This window comes from Chrysemys picta, chromosome 13, assembly GCF_011386835.1.
Source record: "Chrysemys picta bellii isolate R12L10 chromosome 13, ASM1138683v2, whole genome shotgun sequence".
In the NCBI taxonomy this organism is placed as follows: domain Eukaryota; kingdom Metazoa; phylum Chordata; order Testudines; family Emydidae; genus Chrysemys; species Chrysemys picta.
This window is the reverse complement of record NC_088803.1, coordinates 13,515,077-13,541,780: the sequence shown is the minus strand read 5'-3', so window position 1 is coordinate 13,541,780 and position 26,704 is coordinate 13,515,077. Positions and strand designations below refer to the sequence as shown.

Genomic DNA, 26,704 nt, shown 5'->3' with positions numbered 1-26,704 from the left:
ATACTCACTTCATGGGCTACAAGTCTCACACACGCACGCACACGTGCGCACACACACAGCGTTTCTATTTTGCATAAGGTGGTCTTTCCTTCCTGCCTTAATCATCTGTTGAACAGTGTTGCGTGATATTATACATTCTGCATCCCAGAGGTGCCTCCATTTCAGTGGCCTGGTACAGGGACCACCAAGTACATTTCTCTTTTATGTTCAGTTTGATGCAAAGCTAAAGTGCTCTGTGGGCATGTCTGATGACACCCAAGACATTGTGAGACAGGGGAGGTCAGACAAAATAATCTAAAGATCCCTTTTGTCCTTAAACTCTGTGACTCTCTGACAATATGAAATACACCAGTGAATGTGACCGTAAGTGTTTGGGATGAAGCAAGCACAGATATGGTAGAAGAGAATATTAAAGACAAACAAATGGAATCTCTCGCTGTCAAACAGCCCCAGAAGAGCAGAAGTGATTATCTCATGTTTTTTCAAAGACACAAACTACAGCACTAACTCTGTAAGGAAATGTTGTTAGGCGACAGCTACAGGCCGTTGCATCATCCTTGTTGCTCTACATGAAATGTCCATTCAACAGAAAAGGTTCTGCTCCCGCAGGTGATTTATTTGTGTCCTTATTCTCCAGACACTGATCAAAGCCTTGGGTGTAATTTACAGCAACATTTGAGACCCGCATCTCCCACTGAAATCAATGAGACCTGAGCCCCTTTGCAAATCAAGTCCATTCTGAACTGTGATGAATGGAAAATTTTCAAGGACCATGGCAGGTCCAGGCATATCTCCTACCTGGCCACATTCACAAGTATAGGGTTAAAAGTTCAGCAAAATACGGGGAAATTTTGCATTAGCTCTAATGAATAGATACACTGTTGGAGTAATGAATTCCCTTGGTATTAATTAATCTTATCTACTCTGAGGCTGGGGATTGACTCTTACAACAGGGGAATATACTGCTCTTTGCAAACAAGAGAGTCTAAAGTTGCAGGAACTGAAAAATAAAAGTCTTTGACACAATTTCTGACCACCGCCTGACCCTACCCAGGGCTGGCTCCAGGCACCAGTGCAGCAAGTGCATGCCTGGGCGGCAAGCCATGGGGGGCTGCCTCTTGGTCACTGTGAGGGCGGTAGTGAGGTCGCCTTTGGTGGCGTGCCTGCAGGAGGTCCGCCGGTCCCGCGGATTCGGTGGTAATTTGGTGGCGGGTACGCCGAAGGCGTGGCATCGGCGGACCTCCGGCAGGCACGCCGCCGAATCGGCGTGACCAGCAGACTGCCCACAGGCGTGCCACTGAAAGCCGCCTGACTGCCACCTGACTGCCATGCTTGGGGCAGCAGAAGACATAGAGCCGCCCCTGACCCTACCCAACCTTCAACCTCTGCTGCCCCTTGTGCCCATTATACAGTAAAGCTGACGATTCCCCAACCGCATGCAATGCTGCCCCTAGTGTCCATTATACAGTATAGGTGCCACTTCCCCACCCCTACCCTCTGCTGCCCCTAGTGCCCATTATACAGTATAGTCCCCAATTTTAATTTTTTACCTTTGCAAGTGGCCCTTGTTAACTAAGTCACTCCTTTCTCACTGCTGTGATACAGTATAACAGATAGCTTCCTGTCATCCATCATCAGCTGCACTCTGCTGCCTATTGTTGATAAATTGGACAGTCAATTGCTTGGCAGTCAGGTTTATTGCTAAAAGTCAATCATTTTGACATTGACAAATTTCCTATCTGCCTCTGCTAAATGCTGAGTTATACTATTGCTTGGTAGTGTGGGGTTCAGGTTAGCATGAGTGAATGGATCACTGGGGAAACGATATGCTAATTCAGCTTGTGTAACTGCCAGGTATTCATATCATCGGTTATATACTAACCCAGGGTTCGGCAACCTTTGGCACGCGGCCCACCAGGGTAAGCACCCTGATGGGCCAGGCGGGTTTGTTTACCTGCCGCATCAGCAGGTTCGTCTGATCACGGCTCCCACTGGCCGCTCCAGGTCAATGAGGGCTGCGGGAAGGGTGGCCAGCACATCCCTTGGCCCACGCCACTTCCCGCAGCCCCCATTGGCCTGGGACAACGAACTCCAACCAGTGGGAGCTGCGATCGGCTGAACCTGCTGATGCGGCTGGTAAACAAACTGGCTCAGCCCTCCAGGGGCTTTCCCTAGTGGGCCGTGTGCCAAAGGTTGCCGATCCCTGATTTAGTATATAACCCGTGAAATGCATACCTGCCAGTTACACAAGCTGAATTAAACCAAAGTAAACAGAAAATAACAAACCAGTAATGACTTTGTCTGTTCTCCGGCCACCACACTTAAAACTCACTTAAAAATCACTACCAGTGTCACAAAGCAATCAACTGTGCACAAATCCTGTTCGACTACGCCACTGTGACAGGTTCGGTCACAGACACCCCCTTGGGGCTATCACCTGGTGTGCTGAGACTACCTCTGAGCCCGTTTTCTCTGCCAGTTTGGTCATCCAGAGCCCTGCCATGTTGAGCCAGACACGCAAGCCTGCTGCAACACAGACCCAGGGTCTGAACCACACCCCCAAAACTGCAGAGTTCACTGAAAACAGCTTAGCAAGTGCTCCTATCTCCAGCACCCAGACACCCAGCTCCCAATGGGGTCCAAACCGCAAACAAATCTGTTTTACTCTGTAATATTTAATATTAATTAATTAATTAATTAATTAATTAATTAATTAATTAAAGTGATTTAATTAAGTATAAACAGTAGAATTTAAGTGGTTCCAAGTAATAACAGACAGAGCAAGGTAAGTTACTAAGTAAAATAAATCAAAATATGCAAGGCTAACTTAATACACTAAGGCTCTCATTACAAATGGTAACTTCTCACCCTAGATGTTATCTCAGGTACAATCTCAGGTACAATCCTTTTCAGAGCAACCTTATAGTTTATGGCCTGGGTCCAGCACTCACTCACACCCCTGTAGTTACAGTCCTTTGTTCCAGTTTCTTTCAGGCATCTGTTTGGGGTGGAGAGGCCATCTCTTGAGCCAGCTGAAGACAAAAATGGAGAGGCTTCCAGGGCCTTTTATATTCTTTCTCTTGTGGGTAGAAACCCCTTTGTTCTTCTGTGCAAAACCACTGCAACAAGATGGAGTTTGTAGCCACCTGGGCATGTCACATGTCCACGAATGATTCAGCTTTTTGCAGGCCGACGCCATTGTTTACAAGTTAGTTTGAACGTTCCCAGGAAAGCTCAGATGTGGATTGGCGTCTCCCAAAGTCCATTGTTAGTTACATCCTCGCAGTTACTTGAACAACCCCTTCACAATATGTTGACCAAACCTCTCTTGTGTGTTTCCTACAGAAAACACTTAAAATACAAGCATAGAGCCTGTGCTCATAACTTCAGATATAAAAATTATACATGCCTACAAATAGGATGAATATATTCAGTAGATCATAACCTTTGCAAAGATATGTTACATGGCATATCTAGCACAAAGCATATTCCAATTTTGTCATATTTACACTCATTAGCATATTTCCATTAACATATAGAGTGCAACATCACACCTACCTTTGCTAAATTAATGTACGAAGCCAAGATGAGGACATTTATGTGGGATTTACCCTGTTTTATCAAATTGTGTAATTGGTTGTTGGGAGTATAGGGGGAAACTGAGTCACGCATCCACACAATTTAGGTTTAATCAGTTTTGCCTTTATTGAATACAATTTCAGACAGAATTAGTGTCACCTATAGTGTCTGGACATAATGTTCTGCCTGACAAGTAATAACAGAAAAGACTGAATAGGTAAATGGGCCCAAGTTACCACATTCCATTAACAAGCCCTTCCTTCTTCCATGATGGTCGTCACCTCCCTGGATCTCCTGGTCTGATCCTTCAATCTCATTAGTCAGTTTCTGGTCCAGAATTTCTCCAGCATTGGGCTCATTTTCATATGTGTTCTCATACATGTTGCCATTCTCAATTGCCCCCAATCTTTTTCCAACACATTATCCATTGAATTTTACAGAGCCTATATATTATTCATGCACAAGTGTTAATAACCTAATGTCTACAATTTTCTTGCTGAATTTGTAGTTTCTGGGACATGTTGCCCTAGGCCACTCTGTTTCTAAGTTTCTCAGAGAAAGGGAGGGTTTTTTTCTTATCATTACATGTATGTAACTCTCACTTCTTCCAACGTGACACATTACTTAACTTCTTAACAGTATCATTTTAAACAAATCAGCAAATTCTCTCAAAGAGAAATAATAAAAGCCAAGACATACAGCCAGCCAGTGCATCTTAAAAATGCATTATAGGGATATTTAGGGAAAGAAGGCATATAGTCCTGTAATTGCTGAGCTAGGGATAGAGATTTTAAAATTGGTATTTATTATACGTAGGAAGTGATATAGGTAGACAAGCCAACAGAGTAGTATTTCTCATTATAAAAATATACAAATGTATGTTATCATATAGTTATACAAAGATGTACAATATACACAGGCATTTGGTGCAATATTGTTATACATTGATTGGACCACTTATAGTTATATGAGTTTATAACACAGCTATTATTTTACATATGTAATATAAAATATGTACAGTGCTTCCTTGACTCAGGAATCACCAGGTTGAAATTCTCTGCCCTGTGTTAAGCAGGATGTCAAACTAGATGATCAAAATGGTTCTCTATGGCCTTTTAATCAATGAATCTATGGTATGCACCATGATCTGCTAGCATAGGCTCTGAACCTGTGCAAAATGCCATAGAAGTGAATAGCCAGCTCCTCGAGTTGTTGTTTGACCTGATCATGTTAGGCATTGAAAGATCCATCAGAGTCTTACATAGGAAGCCATTCATAAGTGTTGAGGAATGTTATTTAAAATTAGACCAGAGGGAGCACTGGGGAAATGCAATCAAGAGACAGGCCAAAAAAACCTAATCCAACCCGGTCAAAAACCGAAAATGCTGCACTGGACTGACAGAAGGAAAAGGAGAAACCTAAATGGACTTTTCTTTAGAGCAGGTTGGAATTTTTCAACTATGAAAAATGTGATGAAAATTGTTAAATTTGCACACACCAAGTTCAACGTTTCATGAAATGTTTCTCATTTTGAGCTTATTTTTTGCTTTGACATTTCAAATTTTGAAGATATAAAATTAAGGAACTACTTGGATTAAATTTTCTCATTTGATTTTTCAGTGATGTTTAAATCTGGTGAAAAGGTTCTATCAAATTTTCACGAAAATTTAAATATTTAAAATTTTGTCTCATTTTGGTAAGAAAAGTTTCTCTTCCCATTTTCCAGACAGGTTTACAAGAGGTCAAAGGTTTTCAAATGGCAAAATTTCAATTTAAAAAATGAGGGTCATTGGGAGTAATTCAACAAAACATGTATGAATTTCCCTCATTCCCCTGTTTTAACTAACTCTATCTTTCATTCTCTGTTTTCTCCGATTGTGTGAAAAGATGCTCTTCTCTACTGTTTTTCTAAAGGCTCCCTTCACGTCTTTGTTCCTCAGAGTGTATATTATGGGGTTCAACACTGGTCCCACAATTGTGTTCATGAGGGAAATCATTTGATTACTTTCCGGGGTGAAGCTAGACTTGAGCCCCAGGTAAGAGATAAGGGCCATTCCATAGAACAATGTCACCACCGTGAGGTGAGAGGAGCAGGTGGAGAAGGCTTTATTCCTTCCCTCCACTGATGGCAGCATGAGGATGGTGGAAATAATGCAGATGTAGGACAGGATTATCATCAGGAAAGGGCTCATGATGAACAGCACCGACACAGTGAAGACCATAATCTCATTTTTGGATGTGTCCGTACATGCCATCTTCAACACTGGTGGGATGTCACAGAAGAAGTGGTGGATGCGGTTGGAGCCACAGAAGGGCAGGCTGAAGATCCAAGTGGTCTGAGCTACTTCCACCGAGATGCCGATGATCCATGAAGCACCCGCGAGCTGTGCACACGCCCGGCCACTCATGATAGTTTTGTAGTGCAGGGGGTGACAAATGGCGATGTAACGGTCATACGCCATGACTGCTAGGAGGCAGCATTCCGTCAGGCCCATGATGGAGATGACGTACATTTGGGCAGCGCAGCCCGCAATGGTGATGGTCTTTTGCTCCACCAGGAGGTGAATCAGCAGCTGAGGAACCACACTGCTGGTGAAGCAGATTTCTAAGAAAGACAGGTTCACCAGGAAGAAATACATGGGGGTGTGGAGTGAGGGGTTTAGCTTTATAAGCAGGATAACAAGGAGGTTCCCTATCAGGGTGACCAGGTAGATGACCAGAAGCACCAGAAACAGAACGATTTGCAGCTTGTTAAGGTTTGAAAACCCCACCAGGATGAATACTTCAGATATGGTCTGGTTCTCTCCTGGGTCACTCTCAGAATAGATCATCTGTACGGGTGGCAAAGAAAGAGACTGAATCTGAGGAATAGGAAACCTGTGGATGTGAATCAAATAATTCATACTGGTTTCCTCTTGAGACTAAAACCTGCTGCAATTCTATATAGAAGTATGTAGCTGGGTCCAATCATCATCAGGCATAAACTGGTGTAGGCACATTGCTGTCAATCAAGCTATGTCAATGTACATCAGCTGGAAATCTGACCACTTTGAGAGCAGTAGAAATACAGCTTATTTACAACAGACGGGGATCTGATAAATTCACTCTAAGGGTACGTCCAGACTACCCACCGGATCGGCGGGAACCGATCGATCTATCAGGGATCGATATATCGTGTCTCGTCTAGACGTGATATATCAATCCCCGAACGCACTCCCGTCGTCTCTGGAACTCCACCAAGGAGAGCGGCAGTAGCGGAGTCGACGGGGGAGCCACGGCCATCGATCTCGCACCATGAGGATGGGAGGTAAGTCGAAATAAGATACGTCAACTTCAGCTTCTCCATTCCCATAGCTGAAGTTGCGTATCTTACATCAACCCCAACCCCTAGTGTAGACCAGCCCTAAAGAAGCTACATCAGTTTCAACTAGCAATGGAGGAATACCAGTTTCCAGCATCAGGAGTTCTATTCTTCCTCTTCAAACACATTTTTTTTTCAGTTTACATAAAAATCCAAAAAGGGATCAATCTTTCTTTCTTTCTTTCTTTCTTTCTTTCTTTCTTTCTTTCTTTCTTTCTTTCTTTCTTTCTTTCTTTCTTTCTTTTGCCTCTGAGAATGTTATTCTTAAGATCTCATTCAGATCTTAATCACAAGAATTGTTTTAGAAATTCAAGTATTTCCACTGCTGTTACAACTCACAAAAGTGAGGACTACTCACATGAGTAAACTGATGCTGCTGAGCTCAATATGTTTGAAGCCCTTTGAAGAATGAGAAGCTCGATAAATGGTGAAAACAATGGGGGATTTGGGCCATCTGTGTACTAAAAAATGCTATTCTTCCCTAGATATTAGAAAACAACTTAAATCATTCCTGTCTTTCTCATCACAACATCCAAAATACATTGGTTTCTCTCAACATACAAAAGTAAGACCTAGGGTCAGTACCTTTGCTGGTGTAAATCTTAACAGCTCCATGGGTATAAAAAGATGTATAGATTTACACCGGTTGAGATCTTTGTCTTATGACCTTGCAATAAAGATTTTTACAAGAATGAAGATCCTACAATGTTAGAAGAGACGTTTTCCACAGATGTTTTACTTCAAGGTTACTTGTTGACAAGGAACTTCCTAATAACGGGCATGAAAGTGAAATGACAGAGTTGAAATAAAAGTGAGCAATAACAAATATCATATTTTGCATACCCTTTGCACCTTCAATATGTGGCTCTCAAAGCAACACATCAAATAATAGTGAGCTACTAAGGGGGAAACTGGGAATGATCGGGGGAACGATAAGGGTGAGAGACTGGGTTTACACAGAGAGTCAACATTCCTGATACCTGATACTCTGCCATAACCACAGAACCATTCTCCTCAAAATTGAACACACACACACACACAATTCCATACATTCAAAGGGAATGAAGTAGAGAAAATTAAATCCAACAACCAAAGCACACTGTTGTGGCGCTCTATGCGGAGTGCACTACACAGAACAATTTAAAACAAATAAGAATCATGTTCTCTAAATGCCTGGCTGTTTACTTACAAGATTGAAATATGTGAGACTTGTTCAGAAAGATTTGGAGAGCCTGGATTGATGTCTGGTCCCTCTCAGTCCCAAGAGCGAACAACCCTCAAAACAAAGAGCACAAACAAAGGCCTTTCCCCCACCAAGATTTGAAAGCATTTTGTCCCCTTATTGGTCCTTTGGGTCAGGTGTCAGCCAGGTTACCTGAGCTTCTTAACCCTTTACAGGTAAAAGGATTTTGAAGTCTCTGGCCAGGTGGGATTTTATAGTATTGTACACAGGAGGGCTGTTACCCTTCCCTTTATAGTTATGACACATCCACAAACAGATGGACTGGTCGAGCAGTTTAACCGTACCCTTAAAAACATGATCCGGAAGGTGGTAGCACAGAATGGAAAAGACTGGGATACCCTTCTACCGTATCTAATGTTTGCTATACGGGAAGTCCCCCAGGCGTCCACTGGTTTCTCTCCCTTTGAACTACTATACGGACGCCACCCAGGCAGAATATTAGATATCGCCAAGGAAGATTGGGAAGAGCAACCCAACCCAGGAAAGAATGTCATTGAGCACGTGACACAGATGAGAGAGCGAATAACTCGAGTAACAACTATAGTATGAGAACATTTGGAAAAAGCACAAGAGGCCCAGCGGACATATTACAACCATTGGGCAAAAGTACGGAGATTTCAGCCAGGGGAACGGGTGATGGTGCTAGTGCTGACAGCAGAAAGCAAATTCCTAGCCAGCTGGCATGGACCATATGAGATAGTGGAAGCCATTGGGGAGGTGGACTATAAGGTCAGACAACCAGACCGCCAAAAGCCAGAGCAAATCTACCACATCAACTTACTAAAGCCCTGGCGTGACCAAGAGACGTGCCTGGTCATTCGGGGAGCTCCACCCCAGACAGATGACCCACAGGGCAGGTGAAGATATCTCCTGAATTAACCCCAGAACAACGAACAGAGGTCATTGATATGATCCAATGGAACCAGGACGTGTTCTGTACACAGCTGGGCCGTACGACACTGGTCCAGCATCATATTGTCACCAGCAAGTGTGACGATAAGACCGTACCGAATACCGGAAGCTAAAAGGGAAGAAATTAGGATGGAAGTGAAGAAGATGCTGGAACTCAGGGTTATTGAAGAATCCCACAGTCAGTGGTCCAGCCCTATCGTCCTAGTCCCCAAGCCTGACAGCACCCTGAGGTTTTGCAACGACTTCCGGAAGTTGAATGAAGTATCCAAATTCAATGCCTATCCGATACCACGCATTGACGAATTAGTTGATCAGTTAGGCAAGGCCCGATACCTAACCACTCTGGATCTAACCAAAGGATATTGGCAAATTGCCCTGGCCGAGAATGCCAAGGAAAAGACTGCCTTCTCTACACCCAATGGCCTGTTCCAATACACTGTCCTCCCTTTCGGACTCCATGGGGCCCCTGCAACATTCCAGCGACTTATGGATAAATTGCTGTGAACCCATGCCAAGTATGCCACCGCCTATCTAGACAACATAGTCATCCATAGCCCTGACTGGGAAATGCACCTAGGAAAAGTAGAAGCAGTGCTAAATGCCCTGCGGAAGGCCGGCCTCACTGTCAACCCTCTCAAGTGTCTGATACGACTAGCTGAGACCAGATACCTCGGGTATGTAGTAGGGAGAGGTTTGGTGAAACCCCAATGGAACAAAGTGTTGGCAATACAAGGTTGGCCTCGACCAGTCCGCAAAAAGCAGGTCAGAGCATTTCTAGGGATAGTAGGATACTATCGGAGATTCATCCCTCATTTCGCCACAAGAGCAGGACCATTGACGGATCTGATAAAGGCTCAGGGCCCCGAGATAGTAAAGTGGACTGATATAGCAGAAGAAGCATTTGCAGATTTAAGGACAGCCCTCTGCTGCCATCCAGTACTCATAGCCCCAGACTTCGAGAAGGAATTCATCCTACCAACAGATGCCTTGGAGGTAGGGCTAGGAGCCGTCCTTTCGCAGATGGTAGGGGAGGAGGAACACCCAATCTTGTACCTCAGCCGGAAACTCCTCCCAGGGAACAAAAGTACGCCGTCGTTGAAAAGGAATGTCTGGCGGTAAAATGGGCTATGGAGACTCTCCACTACTACCTACTGGGGCGGCGGTTTACCCTCGTGACAGACCATGCCCCACTCCAGTGGATGCACAGAAACAAGGAGAGGAACGCAAGAGTGACTAGGTGGTTCCTATCCCTGCAGCCCTTCCATTTCCGGGTACAGCACAGGGCCAGAAGCCAACACGGCAACGCTGATGGCCTATCGCGACAGCACTGCCTCTCATCCCAAGTAACCCAATCCCATGGTGTTGAGCAGGGGAGGGGGATATGTGATACAGCATGGCCAGAGGGCAGTAGGAGAGGGTTAGAAGGTAGACTTATTCCCTGTACAGGGAAGAAAGTTTGCTATAGATTAATTAGAGCACCTGAAGCCAATTAGAGCACCTGAAGCCAATTAGAGCACCTGAAGCCAGTTAGAGCATCTGAAGTTAGTCACCTGATAAAAAAAACCCTGCTTCAATCAGACAGGGAAAGGAGTTGGAGCAGAGAGGATTGGTGTTAGAGCAGAGAGGATTGATGTTGGAGCAGAGAACAGTTTGAAGGAGCAGAAACAGAGTGGATTGGTGTTGGAGCAGAGAGCAGTTTTAAGGGAAGCAGAGGAAAGTTTGGAGAAGTGCTGCTGTGGGCTAAGAAGACCAAGACCTGGCTTGTGCAGAGTGAGGGCAGGAAGCCCCCCCACACACACACACACACAAGCTGAAGGGCAGGGGAGGGAAGTAGCCCAGGAGAAGGAACTGCTAGTTCAAGTGGTTTAACACTATCCCTAGAGCCCATGGGCTGTGACCCGGAGTAGAGGGCGGGCTGGGATCCCTCCCTCTCCACTCCCCTCCTCTAGGACAGTAGTGGGGCAGTTAATATCCTGGTTCAGGGGCAAGAAACGGCGCCAAGAAGAGAAAGCACGAGACCCATCATAGTAGTGCCGGCAATTTGCCATGATAGATAGATAGATAGATAGATAGATAGATAGATAGATAGATAGATAGATAGATATGAACACAGACAAAATCCATGTGCTCAGACACACACTACTATTCTCTGCCAATGTATGGAAAATTCAAATGAAGAAACCCATGACATGATCTTGTTCCCATTGCAGACTGGGGCACAATGTCCATGGACTTCAGTTGGAGAATGGTTGGGGGCTTAAGTTATTCATCCATAGCCTACCTTGTTTAAAAAGAGTAGTTCCCTCTCCCAGCTGCAGACGCTAAGTGTGTTGAAGGAAACAGAGGTGTTTTTATTTCATTCACTGTCTTCTGGGACCTACTCCCTGAAGAAAATTTCTTGTAATATTCCTCAGAGGAAGAACAATTCTGCCTCAACCTGCAACAAAACAAAATTCACGAGGGCAATCATTTCATAGGCAGTTGTATCATCATCATCACCATTATCATCATTATGTGTGTTTTCTAGATGAAAATCATAATGGGATTTACTAATTGTGGTAAAGCGTGCGACACTTTTTGTCTAGAGACATGATGAGGAAGAATTACTTGTTCAAAAACAACACAAAGAGCCAGGAACAACACCCAAGGCTCAGACTGTGAGCCCCACTCCGGTCTCAGAGCCACGATTAGAACCCAGGAGCTCAGACTCCCAGTCCCAACTGCTCTAAATATTAGACCCCACTCCCCTCCCGGAGCTGGGAACAGAACCCAGGAGTCCTCAGTCTTAGACTCCACTGCCCCAACCATAGGGCCCATTTCCCTCCTAGAGGACAAATCCAAAGCCCAACAAAGTCAGCAGGACTATTCCCTTTTACTCCAGTAAGTTTGCAGTGTGACCAGAATCAGGGCTTTTTCCCAGGAGCATTAAAAAAAACTGTATGTGGAAGCTGAGCAGTGCTAGGGGGTAGTGTGCTGCAGAGAATGGGGTGATGGGCTCAGCTGGGAACACTCTCATTTCTTAGACAGTGCTGACCCCATTACTCCAGTATGGCCGTAGTGGGGGCTGTGCTACTGGGAGTGGGGTGGGATGCTCAATTTGAGGCACTCTTCCCCCTTAGTCAGTGCTGCTAGCAGTGCCCCAGCGTGGCACTAGGGGCCGCTGAGATGCAGGGACGGACTCTGTAGGATTTTCTCAGTTTGATTGATCCTAATGTCCCAGTTCAGCAATAGGGGTCACTATGCTGCAGAGAAGAGGATGGAGGACTCATTAAGGGACATTCTCCTCTGTGGCTCAGTACTAACCCCAGTGCTCCGTCATAGATCCAAGGGATGACATGATGCAAAGAGCTGGGTGGGGTCTCACTTCGAGGGGGCACTATTGTCTCTTGGTCCATGCTGACCCCCTGAGCCTGAGCAAGGCACCACGTAGCCCTGTGCTGCAAGGAGTTGGGTGAGAGGCTCAGCAGTGGACCTGCTCCCGTCAGGCTGCTTACCACAGTGCCCCAGTGCTTTCTTGACCAACAGTTGTCATCAACGAGTCCTTGGGGCTGTTCACAAGAGGAAGAGGCAGCAGAGACATGTGCACACACACACTGAGCATGACTCATTCCTTCCATCAAGGGATGGCAGCCCACACACACACACACACACACACACACACACACACATTGAGCAAGGCTTCCCATTCCCTTGTGGTTACCTATCCGCTGTTTGCAACACTCGTCATTATGACAAAACAATAAACAGAGCCTTGTGATGTTTTGTGACTTAAACCTGTCTTATGAAAGGAGACTCAAAGAGCTTGGCTTGTTTAGCCTAACCAAAAGAAGGCTGAGGGGAGACATGATTGCTCTCTATAAATATATCAGAGGGATAAATACTAGGGAGAGAGAGGAATTATTTAAGCTCAGTATCAATGTGGACACAAGAACGAATGGATATAAACTGTCCATCAGGAAATTTAGACTTGAAATTAGACAAAGGTTTCTACCCATCAGAGGAGTCAAGTTCCGGAACAGCCCTCCAAGGGGAGTAGTGGGGGCAAAAGACATATCTGGCTTCAATAATAAGCTTGATAAGTTTATGGAGGGGATGGTGTGATGGGATAGCCTAATTTTGGCATTTAATTGATCTTTGAGTATTAGCGGTAAAGATGCCGAATGGCATGTGATGGGATGTTATTTGGTGTGGGATCTGAGTTACTACAGAGAATTCTTTCCTAGGTGTCTAGCTGGTGAGTCTTGCCCACATGCTCAGGGTTTAGCTGATCACCATATTTGGGGTCAGGAAGGAAGTTTCCTCCAGGACAGATTGGCAGAGTCCCTGGGAGTTTTTCATCTTCCTCTGTAGCGTGGGGCATGGGTCACTTGCTGGAGGATTCTCTGCACCTTGAAGTCTTTAAACCATGATTTGAGGACTTCAATAACTCAGACATAGGTTAAGGGTTTATTACAGGAGTGGGTGGATGGGATTCTTTGGCCTGCGTTGTGCAGGAGGTCAGACTAGACGATCATAATGGTCCCTTCTGACCTTAAAGTCTATGAATCTATGAGTCTATAGTTTACTTCCTTATGCCAACTCATTGAGCAACTGCTCCTGTTCAGGCTAGAAGGCCTTCTACTTACACTAATTGCTTAAGCTATTCTTGTATGCAGTGCTGATGTAGCTGTCTGGGTCCCAGGATACTAGCGAGACAAAGCAGGTGAGGTAATATCTTTTCCTGGACCAAATTCTGTTTCTCTCACCAACAGTAAAAGATATTATCTCACCAATCTTGTCTTTCTAAGTAATGTTTATAAGTCTAGACCTACAGATCTTTTGTGTTTCTCTTATCCGTTCCTCACCCCTTTATCTTTTACTTACTATATAACTATCATCATTGCATGGCTATATGCTCACTTCATGGGCTACAAGTCACACATACACATGCACGCTTAGAGTTTCTATTTTGCATAAGGTGTTCTTTCCTTCCTGCCTTAATCATCTGTTTAATAGTGTTGTGTGATATTATACATTCTGCATCCCAGAGGTGCCGCCATTCAGTGGTCTGGTAAAGGGACCACCAGGTATATTTCTCTTTTACGTTCAATTTGATGCCTGGCTAAAGTGCTCTGTGGGCCTGTGTGATGAAACCCAACACATTGTGAGACGGAGGAGGTCAGACGAGATAATCTAGTCGTCCCTTTTGTCCTTAAACTCTGTGGGTATGTCTACACTACGAGAGTACTTCGATGTAACTTAAATCGAATATGTGGAATCGATATTACAAAGTCGAACGTGTGTTTCCACACTAAGGACAGTAATTCGACTGTGTGAGTCCACACTAACGGGGCAAGCGTCGACATTGGAAGCGGTGCACTGTGGGCAGCTATCCCACAGTTCCCGCAGTCCCCGCTGCCCATTGGAATTCTGGGTCGAGCCCCTAATGCCTGCTGGGGAAAAAAATGTGTCGAGGGTGGTTTTGGGTAACTGTCGTCATCCAACCGTCACTCCCGCCCTCCCTTCCTGAAAGCGCCGGCGGGCAATCAGTTCGCGCACTTTTATGGTGATTGACAGCGCAGACGCCATAGCACTGCGAGCATGGAGCCCGCTGTGACCATTGCTGCAGTTATGGCCATTGTCAACACCTCACACCTTATCAGCCACCTTTTCCAGAGTCAGATGGTGAGAAATCGGGCGAGGAGGCTACGGTAGCACGATGAGGACATGAAGTCTGAGACTGGCACAGACCTGTCACAAAGCACGGGACCCCGCGCCGTGGACATCATGGTGGCACTGGGTCATGTTGATGCCGTGGAACGGCGATTCTGGGCACGTGAAACAAGCACTGACTGGTGGGACCGCATGAATCCCAGTGGCTGAGAAACTTTCGCATGCGGAAGGGAACTTTCCTTGAACTTTGTGAGTTGCTGTCCCCTGCCCTGAAGCGCAAGGACACCCGGATGCGAGCAGCCCTGACTGTCCAGAAGCGAGTGGCCATAGCCCTCTGGAAACTTGCCACGCCAGACAGCTACCGGTCAGTCGCGAACCACTTTGGCGTGGGCAAATCTACCGTGGGGGTTGTGGTGATGCAAGTAGCCAAGGCAATTGTTGAGCTACTGCTGTCAAAGGTAGTGACCCTGGGAAACGTGGAGGTGATCATAGATGGCTTCGCAGCGATGGGATTCCCAAACTGCGGTGGGGCTATAGATGGAACTCACATCCCTATCCTGGGACCGGACCACCAGGCCAGCCAGTACATTAATCGAAAGGGCTACTTTTCCATGGTGCTGCAAGCACTGGTGGACCACAGGGGACGTTTTACCAACATCTACGTTGGATGGCCGGGCAAGGTTCATGACGCTCGTGTTTTCAGGGACTCTGGGCTGTTTAGACGGCTGCAGGCAGGTACTTACTTCCCGGACCACAAAATAACAATAACTTAAGTGTTATTCAGGGTAAATCAATAACCTCTCCTTTTGTGTAGCTACAGACTAGCTATTACAAGAAGCAATCATTTAAAATATTGAAAAACTCCTTCTCCTCACCTTCTCCAGAGGTTGACATTTTATATGTGGGGAGTTGAAATTGCCCATTATAACTATTATTCAAGAGAGTGGTCTCTGGCCCCCTCTCAATATTGTGCACTCACTTCCTTTTTCTGATCAGTAGGCTGGCAGTAGAACACAGTAATTTTTGAGTTGGAACCTGAATCCAATACAGACTCTACACGTCAAAGTCTTTTTCACTTTCACAGATGGGATTTATAATGGGATCAAACTCAGTTGTGTCCAAAACTGACAATACAGAACCCCACCCCAGCTTGATTTTTGAACTCAAGACTGCCCTATCTTGGGTAGGAAAAATAAAAAATCCTTATCCTGCCAGCAGGGCCAGTGATGTTTTGGCTTTACTAGACACAATAGTAGCTGGGTACTATGAAACGCAACCACTTATTAGAACATAAAAAGCATCTGCATTTCCCAGACTGTATGCTTTCCTCAACTGGAGCCTCTGTGTGTATTATACGTTTGGATAGTTCCTAGCATACGATGAGTTTTACTCAAACACAAGTAATAATGCTGAAACCTGGGAAGTACCATTTCAGCACAATATTTTTTCCTCAGCCCGTCTATGATGTCGGCCGCTTTGTCAGCATATATCCTCTGCAGCGCCTTGCGGTGGATCACCTCCGACGTGCCACCCAGAGTGTTGTCCAGCTGGAATTTGGCTTGCTCCTCAGCAGACAAGCGGGGAGTTTCTTTGGATTGCCTCTAAGACTCTGATTGTTGCCAGGGTGGTCTCCAAGACAACATCCAGATGAAAGGGAAGATGTGTTAGCCATAGTACAATATTACTTTCTGGAAATAAAGGTCGGGGCTACACTACAGACCTATATTGGTGTAACTATGTTGCTCAGGGGTGTGAAAAATCCACACTGAGCAATGCAGTTACATCGACCTAATCCCCTGTGTAGACAGCGTCATGTCGACGGGAGACCTTCTCCCATCGACACAGCTATCATGTCTTGGGGAGGTGGATTAACTAAGCTGATGGGAGAAGCTCTCCCGTTGGCATAGGAGTTTCTTCACTTAAGCACCGCATCAGCACAGCTGCAGTGTTTTAAGTGTCCACTTACCCTAACATTTAAGTGAACCAAAACAAGAACTTAATACTTCTGTAACGCTGTGCACGTAAAACAGGAGGCACTTGAGAAATGGTTTAATATTTCCACATCTGGTTATTCTAATCTACCTATATTTCATCTGCTTCCTATACAGTATTGCATCTTTTCACAAGAAGTTACAGGCTACTAAAATGCTTCCTTCAGGAATAAGATTTTCCATGCGTGGGAGGTACACAATTGACAGGATTACTACAAAAGAAAGCGATAAATCTTAGCATAGGCAAATAATTGCTGTGCTGAGTTCCATTTGGAGTGTCAATCATTTAACACTCTGTGAATGTCATTCTTCAGATTTTTAACAGAAATATATTTCAGCCTCTATGTACTAATAAAAGGAAGCATCAATTATGCACCTGCCATTGAACAGTTTCATTTGGAATGACCTAAAGAGAAGAGAAAGAAAGCTGTGCCAAAGCTACCGACCACGATAAAGTCAATGGGTTGGAGGGGAAGGAGTTGGTGATCAGAAGCAGTTACTTGGATTTTGATTCTTTTATTCACAGAGGTTGAACAGTCCTTAGGTAGAAGCATAACCATGTCCACCAAAGGCAGGACAAGTAGTAATAGGCTAAATCTGCAGCAAGGGAGATTTAGATTAGATATTAGGAAAGCTTTCTAACTATAAGGGTATGTCTACAGTACGGGATTAATCCGAATTTATATAATTCGAATTTGGGAAACAGATTGTATAAAGTCGAATGTATGCGGCCACACTAAGCACATTAATTCAGCGGTGTGCGTCCATGTTCCGGGGCTAGCGTCGATTTCTGGAGCGTTGCACTGTAGGTAGCTATCCCATAGCTATCCCATAGTTCCCGCAATCTCCCCTGCCCATTGGAATTCTGGGTTGAGATCCCAGTGCCTGATGGGACAAAAATCATTGTCGCAGGTGGTTCTGGGTACAGCCTCACCCCTCCCTCCCTCCCTGCATGAAAGCAACGGATGGCAGACAACCATTTCATGCCTTTTTTCCTGGGTGAACACTGCAGACTCCATACCACGGTAATCCCCCGCTCAGCTCAAGACAGCAGTCATGAACATTGTAAACACCTTGCGCGTTCTTGTGGAGTTTATGCTGAGCCAGGACCAGAAAAACGAGGTGAGGAGGCAGCAGCGGCGGCAGCGCAGCGACAAGCGTGATGAGAACATGGACATGGACACGGACACAGAATTCTTCAAACCGCGGGCCCCGATGCTTTGGAGATCATGTTGTTAATGGGGCAGGTTCTATCCATGGAACGCCAATTCTGGGCAAGGGAAACAAATACAGACTGGTGGGACCGCATAGTGTTGCAGGTGTGGGAAGATTCCCAGTGGCTGCGGAACTTTCGCATGCGTAAGGGCACTGTCATGGAACTTTGTGACTTGCTGTCCCCTGCCCTGAAGCGCCAGAATACCAAGATGAGGGCAGCCCTCACAGTTGAGAAGAGAGTGGCGATAGCCCTGTGGAAGCTTGCAATGCCAGACAGCTACCGGTCACTCGGGAATCAATTTGCAGTGGGCAAATCTACTGTGGGGGCTGCTGTGATGCAAGTAGCCAAAGCAATCACTCAGGTGCTGCTACGAAAGGTAGTGACTCTGGGAAATGTGCAGGCCATAGTGGATGGCTTTGCTGCAATGGGATTCCCTAACTGTGGTGGGGCAATAGATGGAACCCATATCCCTATCTTGTCACCGGAGCACTAGGGTACCACTAGGGTACCCAGTACATAAACCGCAAGAGGTAATTTTCAATGGTGCTGCAAGCACTTGTGGATCACAAGGGACGTTTCACCAACATCAATGTGGGCTGGCCGGGAAGGGTTCATGACGCTCGCGTCTTCAGGAACACTACTCTGTTTAAAGGGCTGCAGCAAGGGACTTACTTTCCGGACCAGAAAATAACCCTTGGGGATGTTGAAATGCCATTAGTTATTCTTGGGGACCCAGCCTACCCCTTAATGCCATGGCTCATGAAGCCATACACAGGCAGCCTGGACAGGAGTCAGGAGCTGTTCAACTACAGGCTGAGCAAGTGCAGAATGGTGGTAGAATGTGCATTTGGCCGTTTAAAAGGTCACTGGCCATCGTTACTGACTCGCTCAGACCTCAGGCAAACCAACCTCCCCATTGTTATTTCTGCTTGCTGTGTGCTTCACAGTCTCTGTGAAAGTAAGGGTGAGACCTTTATGGCGGGGTGGGAGGCTGAGGCAAATCGCCTGGCTACTGATTACGTGCAGCTAGACACCAGGGCGATTAGAAGAGCACACCAGGAAGCTCTGTGCATCAGAGAAGCTTTGAAAACCAGTTTCATGACTGGCCAGGCTACAGTGTGAAATATCTGTTTGTTTCTCCTTCATGAAAACCCGCCCCCTTTATTGACTCATTCTCTGTAAGGAACCCACCCTCCCCCTTCCCCCAGCTTTCTTTAAAACCAAATAAAGTCACTATCATTTAAAAATCGTTTATTCTTTATTAATACATTATAAAAAGAGAGAGGGAACCTGGGTGGGGTTTGGGAGGAGGATCGGCGGGAAGGAAAAGGCCACTAAAAAAAGGTTAAAAAAATGACAGCCTTTTGCTTGGGCTGTCCACAGAGGTGGAATGGGAAGGTGTACGGAGCCTCCCTCCCGCGTTCTTACACGTCTGGGTGAGGAGGCTATGGAACATGGTGAGGGGGGAGGCGGGTTATACATGGGCTGTAGCGGCACTCTGTTATCCAGCTTCCATTCCTGAAGCTCCACCAGACGCCGGAGCATGTCTGTTTGCTCACGCAGCAGCCCCAGTGTTGCATCCTGCCTCCTCTGATCTTCCTGCCACCACCTCTCATCTCGAGAGTCTCTCCTCTCCTCAGGTTGGTCCCTCCTGTCCTCACGTTCACTGTCTTCTTTCCTATACTTTGAAACGGTGTCCTTCCACTCATTCAGATGAGCTCTGTCACTGCGGGTGGATTCCATGATTTCTGCGAACATAGACTCATAGACTCATAGACTTTAAGGTCAGAAGGGACCATTATGGTCATCTGGTCTGACCCCCTGCATGCTGCAGGCCACAGAACCGTCCCTACCCTTTCCTTGACTCGTCTCGCGTCTTCTTTTTCCGACGCCTTATCTGTGATAGCCTTTGGGACGGAGGAGGGAGGCTTGAAGAATTTGCAGCTGCTGGAGGGAGGGAAAAAAGGAGAGAATTTTTTAAAAAGATACATTTTGCAGAACAATGCTTATACTCTTTCACGGTGACCAACACTATTCACATTACATAGCACATGTGATTTCTGTGCAAGGTCGCATTTTGCCTCTTAATATTGAGTGCCTGTGTCTTTGCTGCTAGAGATCTGAGACGCAGGTCCGGGCAACAGAATTCGGCTTGCATGCGGCCATGGTAAGCCATTGTCTTTCGGCTTCTGCGCCCTCCTTTCCCACATACCAAGCAAAGCCCGTTGAGTGCTGCAGTTTTCCTGTTAACATTCAGCAGCAGGAAACAAACTAACCCCCCGCCCCCATCCAATTCTCTGGATGATCGCTTTATCCCTCCCCCCACCACGTGGCTGGTATCAGGGAAGATCCCTGCTAGCCAAACACGAAAAGCTGTGGGCCAATTTCCCCCCTCCCCGCCCCGCACTTGGCTAACTGCAGGGAAGGATTTCTTTTCAGCCACAGGCAAACAGCCCAGTAGGAACTGCCACCTCTGTCACCTTAATTAAATTCCCGTATTTCAACCAGGTTACCATGAGCGATATCACTCTCCTGAGGATTACACAGTAAGATAAAGAACGGATGTTGCTTGAATGCCAGCAAACACCGGGACCATACGCTGCCAGGCTTTGTCATGCATTGATACCAGATTACTTGCTGCAAGCATGGCGCGGTCAAGTGTCCTACCATGGAGGAAGGAATAAGGCTGCATTGCCCAGAAACCTTGTGGCAAGGCTTTAGGAGTATCTCCAGGACAGCTTCATGGAGATGTCCCTGGAGGATTTCCACTCCATCCCCAGACACGTTAACAGACTTTTCCAGTAGCTGTACTGGCTGCGAATGCATCCCAAGTCCTCAGGGCAAAGTAATCAGACTTGAAGGTATAAGTTGTCCCCAAATCTGAAGTGGTTGTGGGTGAGGACAAAGATCTTTATCAAGCATTCGTAAAACTACAATACCCACCTGGGGAAGTGAGGAAACAGATTGAAAGAGCAAGACGGGTACCCAGAAATCACCTACTACATGACAGGCCCAACAAGGACAATAACAGAACACCACTGGCCATCCCATAAAGCCCCCAGCTAAAACCTCTCCAGCGCATTATCTACGATCTACAACCTATCCTGGAAAATGATCCCTCACTCTCACAGACCTTCGGAGGCAGGCCAGTCCTCGCTTACAGACCACCCCCCAACCTGAAGCAAATACTCACCAGCAACTACACACCACACCACACCACAGAAACACCAACCCAGGAACCAATCCCTGTAGCAAACCTCGTTGCCTACTATGTCCCCATATCTACTCTGGCGACACCATCAGAGGACCCAACCACATCAGCCACACCATCAAGGGCTCATTCACCTGCACATTCACTAATGTTATATATGCCATCATGTGCCAGCAATGCCCCTCTGCCATGTACATTGGCCAAACCGGACAGTCCCTCCGCAAAAGAATAAATGGACACAAATCGGACATCAGGAATGGTAACACACATAAGCCAGTAAGTGAATACTTCATTCTCCCTGGTCATTCTATTACAGATTTAAAAGTCACTATCATTGAACAAAAAAACTTCAGAAACAGACTTCAAAGAGAAACAGCAGAACTAAAATTCATTTGCAAATTTTATACCATTAATCTGGGCTTGAATAGGGACTGGGAGTGGCTGGCTCATTACAGAAGCAACTTTTCCTCTCCTGGAATTAACACCTCCTCATTCATTATTGGGAGTGGACTACATCCACCCTGATTGAATTGGCCCTGTCAACACTGGTTCTCCACTTGCGAAGTAACTCCCTGCTCTCCATGTGTCAGTATATAATGCCTGCATCTGTAACTTTCACTCTATGCATCCGAAGAAGTGAGGTTTTTACCCACGAAAGCTTATGCCCAAATAAATCTGTTAGTCTTTAAGGTGCCACCAGACTCCTTGTTGTTTTTATACTATATAGCTAACCAGTTCATAGAATCCCAGGCTTTCCAAGAAATGATTTTGGAAGAATTCTACCTCAAATGCTCGTCCTCACATCTGTAGATGTGTTCTTCGTATTGTGTCTTCTTGGAGCTAACGAAGGTAGAATCCTCAGACCGGGAAGGGAAGGAGACCCAAGTATCATTCAAAACCTTAGGTGAAGGAGAAAAGCAGAAGACTGATGGATCTTTTCTCTGAGCCATCAGAGCAGACACCCAAATTTATATCATCACATGTTTCTCTGACAAGGAATCTCAGATTCCCAACATCCATTGTCTCTTTTCCTTGGTGAACATTCTCTCCTGTACATACCACAGGATCCCTTATAGCCAAAACTCGACCTTCTGGGCATGCTGCAAAAGCCATTGATTTGACACTGTCTGGGGGAAAGCTAGTGGCTTTTCTCCTAGGGAAGTCAAAGAGAAGGGTGAAAGTAGTTTTTCTGCTGCTTTGGATTTATTGGCTGGCTGAGTTAAATCTGTTCTGTGAATATGATTGTTTAATGATGCTGGGTGGTCTCACTGGGTTATTGTAAGCATAATTAATTGTTATGGTGCCTATGGCTTTATGTAGGGACTTTATATTCAAATATAGATACAGTAACTCCTCACTTAAAGTCATCCCCGTAAACGTTGTTTCATTGTTACCTTGCTGATCAATTACGGAACATGCTCATTTAAAGATGTGCAATGCTCCCTTCTAACGTCCTTTGGCAGCCGCCTGCTTTGTCCACTGCTTGCAGGAAGAGCAGCCCGTTGCAGCTAGCTTGTGGGGGCTTGGAACCAGGGTGGACCGGCAACCCCCCTATTAGCTCCCCGCTCCTCTAAGTTCCCTGTGCTGCAGCCACCCAGCAGGGTATCAATTCCTGGCAGTTCAGCTGACCTTCCCACCACTGCCATGTGCTGCTCCTGCCCTCTGCCTTGGAGCTGCTCCCAGAGACGCCTGCTTGCTGTGCAGGGAAGGAAGGGGGGCTAATATCAGGGTGTCCCCCTCCCCCCTGCTCCCCGCTTACCCCTTCTCCATATAGAGCAGGGAGACAGAGAGAGCTTGGGGCAGGAGCTGCTGTCTCAACTTCCTGATCCTTAAAAAGACAATGCACTTAAGAGTGGGTCAGCTTACTTAAAGGGGCAGTGTGCATCTCTCTCTCTCTCCCACACACAAGGTGTGTGTCTGTCTCTGTCTGCTATGCTGTCTCCCCTCCCTCGTGTTCCTGCTGCCTTGTGTGAGAGGCTACATTAACAACGTGTTAACCCTTGAAGGCTCAGTCAAGTGCTAGTTCATCATTTAGCAGCAAGGCATTCCCTGGGAAATATCCCTCCCTCTTCCACCCTCTAACTTCACCACCTCAACCAAGCTTCACCATCATCATAGCTGTGAACAGTATTAAATTGTTGGTTTAAAACGTATACTGTGTGTATAGCTACATAATACAGTCTATAGTTTTTTTGTCTGGTGAAAAAAATTTCCCTGGAACCTCACCTCCCCATTTACATTAATTCTTATGGGGAAATTGGATTTGCTTAACATCGTTTTGCTTAAAGTCGCATTTTTCAGGAACATAACTACAATGTTAAGTGAGGGGTTTCTGTATCGCTCTGAGGCTGGTTGGTTCCCACTGTCTCCCACCCAACGCAGCCTGACTCCTTTGAGCCCCATGGCAGGATTGGAGGGGGACAGGCACATGTGGCAATCCTGTTGATCTCACATCTAGCTTCCTGTGCATGCATAGATTCAGGCCCCAATCCTGCAATTTATTTTAAGTGGACGGGCTGTGCGTTTACGCAGAAGCAGGGCCGGCTCCAGGCACCAGCTTCTCAAGCAGGCGCTTGGGGCGGCCGCTCTGGAGAGGGGCGGCACCTCCAGGTATTCGGTGGCAATTCGGCAGACGGTCCCTCACTCCTCCTGGGAGCGAAGGACCTCCCGCCGAATTGCCGCCACAGATCGCGATCGCAGCTTTTTTTTTTTTTTTTTTTTGGGCTGCTTGGGGTGGCCAAAACCCTGGAGCCAGCCCTGTGCAGAAGCCCCATTAACTTCAATGACACTCAGCCTCGACACTGGGGACCTTCTGAGCAGAGCCAGTTGAGGAGCAAAGATTTATGTGACAGCTGCCAGGACCAGATGCAGTCATGGTAGGGTCTATGAAAAAAGTCTTTTTGTTTAAATATTTGAGAGCTAAATAATAGGAAGATTGTGGTGCTAGTAAGACAGATGGGTTCGGATCTCTGTTATGAGCTGCTCCACAGGGTGAAAAGAAGAACCGCCGTCCTACACTGTGAGAAACCCAAAAGGCTGATCAGAACTGGAGAGAATGAAGCAGCAAAATTGAAACTGACCAGCCTACGTGCAGAGTGAAACAGCAAAGGGGAAAGAAAGAGCAGCAGAGCCTTTGATTTTTAAAGCCTTTAAACGCCCCAAAAAGATTTTGCAAGTGTCCCTTCTCACCCCCCCTCCCCCCACCTGCTCCAAGCTTTCAGAGCAGCGACACCCGGGCTGTAGCAGGTGGGAACACCCCACCCGATCGTCCCCCTCCCCGGGGCACGGCTGGAGTCACTGCGACTCTCAGACAGACCCACAGCCGGGCCAGCAGGAACCAGGGGCCGGGGGCGGCTCGGGTCCCCGCCGGCCAGCGGGGCTCGCTCCGCCACTCGCTCGCGCGCCCCCAGCGTCCCAATCCAGCCCCGCTCCCACCTCGGTCCTGGCACGCTGGGCGGGGCCACTACAGGCACCGGGGTGGGAGGGGCGCTGGAAGTGAGGGCGCTGAGTCGGGGAGGGGCAAGGGGGCCGGAGCGGTAGCGCAGACCCAGTCCGGGGACGCCCGCGGGCCGCTGTTTCCCGGCCGGAGGGGGCGGAACTCGCGGCGGATCGGACCGGCTCCCACCTGCCCCGGAGGCTGCAGTCGGGGAAGCGGGGCTCGGAAAGCAACTTCTCGGCCCCCTCCAGCACCTGGGACCCGGCCATGGCCCCGCGGAGCAGCTCGGACACGGGCCGAGCCACAGCTCCGGAGTCCGGCAACAGGGGAAGCCTGTACCTGTGGGCTACTGCGCATGTGCGGGTACGGTGGTGAGTGAACGCCCCGGGGGCGGGGCCTGGGTCCCGCCCCGCCCTGTCGCCTAGCAACGGGCAAGCCCAGATTCCTTGCTCAGACTGCCCCCTGCTGCCCCCATGCGGCTGCTGCGGGGAGAGAGCGGGGCGCGCACCCCGGCGGGGTCCCTCGCACTGCTCTGGGGAAGGGCCCGGCGTTGAACAGTCATTGGGTCAGCCCCGGGATTGCCATGGGAACCAGGCCCTGCTGTGCCGCAGGCTCCCAGTGCCAGGTGGGCCAGTCACTTGGGCCCAGATCCTCACGGGTTTAGGCACCTAAATCCCACTGAAGTCCTACCTTCTCTGTGCCTCAGTTCCCCACCCCTGCAGTGGGGGTTACAGCCCTGCCCTGCCTCCCAGTGGTGGTGTGAGGATAAAGACCTTAAAGATTGGGAGGTGCTCAGCTCCTACAGTAATGGCGCCACAGGAGTACCTAAGACAGACTACAAATAGGCAGAGATATGAGAAAAAACAGACACACACACACACTCCCAAACGGAACCACGTAGGGTAATGTATGTTATAAAACACATACAAACATACAGATGAGAAACACAGACACACCACTCTCAAACAGAACCATGCAGGGTAATGTATGTTATAAAAAACACCCACAAACCAACCACACACAGCTAGCCCATGGACCAGGCTGAACTTGTTCCTGTCACTCTCATTTCACAGGCCCTTTCCTCCTAGTGTTTGTCACACTCACTTGTTGCATCTTGTTTTAAATCAGGCCCTGTCCCTGCAAACACTGGTCTGGATTCCACAAGCTGCCCTGCGCACTCGAGTCCTTACACCTACAAGGAGCTCCATGGAAGCGAAGGAGGGTCTGCCACATGCATGCAGGGATCCACCGAAGTGGACCCATTTGTGGGATTGTGTCACTTCTGCATGAGTTTGCTCATGTGAATAGTCTAATTGACTTCACTGGGGCTCTGCACATGCACAAAGGTCCTTCCATGTGGATCAGTTAGAGGATCAGCGGCTTTGGCCCCCAAACTTGTTTGAGCTCCGTACAGCTGCAGGGGTCCACCCACACTCATCTCATTGTAAAACTGGGACCTTTGAAAGAATACAGCTTTTTCATCTCAGCATTTACAAACATCTCCCTTTAATGTGCTACTTTATAGTCATCACTGCATGCAAGAGAGATGATTAATCCATTTTAATTAGTGATAGCACTGGGACTTCGACTGAGTTTGACCCCATTGCATTGCAATTTTACACCTTCAAATATTTTCACTCACACCACTATGTTGTCACTGTTACATCAGCTGCATTGTAAATGAATCCTAGGTAGAAAGGGGACTCCATTTCAAACACTCTCAGGCTCAAACCCTGCTAGCAGCTCCGTGTAGGTGGACGCCCGCAGAGGCTTTGGTGAGCTTCATCCTAGGTGCAGTGAGCCACCCACAATGATCAGCTTGTAACATCGGGCCCACAAGGCCCACCCTCAGGCCCTGCACATCCCCAGAGCACCGCAGAAGGCCAGGGCTCTCCATGCAGAGGCCTTTTACCTCCAGACCAGCTCTATCCCCAAATGCAGTTGAAGGCAATGGGAACACTAGCTCCACAGCCCCACTGAAAATCAGCTCCCAGGTGTCCCCAGTTGGGCACAAGAAATGAAGGCACCCAAAAATCAGTAGCTGTTTTTGAGAACATTGACCTCCCCCTCTCCATGCCTCAGTTTTCCCGTCTGTAAAATGGA

General features: G+C 47.2%; 1 protein-coding gene and 1 pseudogene across 1 annotated transcript; both read right to left on the bottom strand.

The window, feature by feature from the left end:
- LOC135975137 (paired amphipathic helix protein Sin3a-like) overlaps positions 1 to 22,404 on the bottom strand; it is a 93,711-nt pseudogene extending 71,307 nt beyond the window's left edge.
- Positions 5,328 to 6,410, bottom strand: LOC135975543 (olfactory receptor 10A4-like). The gene has a single exon (XM_065566762.1). The coding sequence runs from the start codon at positions 6,408 to 6,410 to the stop codon at positions 5,418 to 5,420; it is 993 nt and encodes a 330-aa protein (XP_065422834.1). The 3' UTR covers positions 5,328 to 5,417.
- Positions 22,405 to 26,704: the final 4,300 nt, after the last annotated feature.

Excerpts from the sequence above, each read along its gene's own strand:
- LOC135975543 (XM_065566762.1), bottom strand. The coding sequence starts at position 6,410 with ATGATCTATTCTGAGAGTGACCCAGGAGAGAACCAGACCATATCTGAA.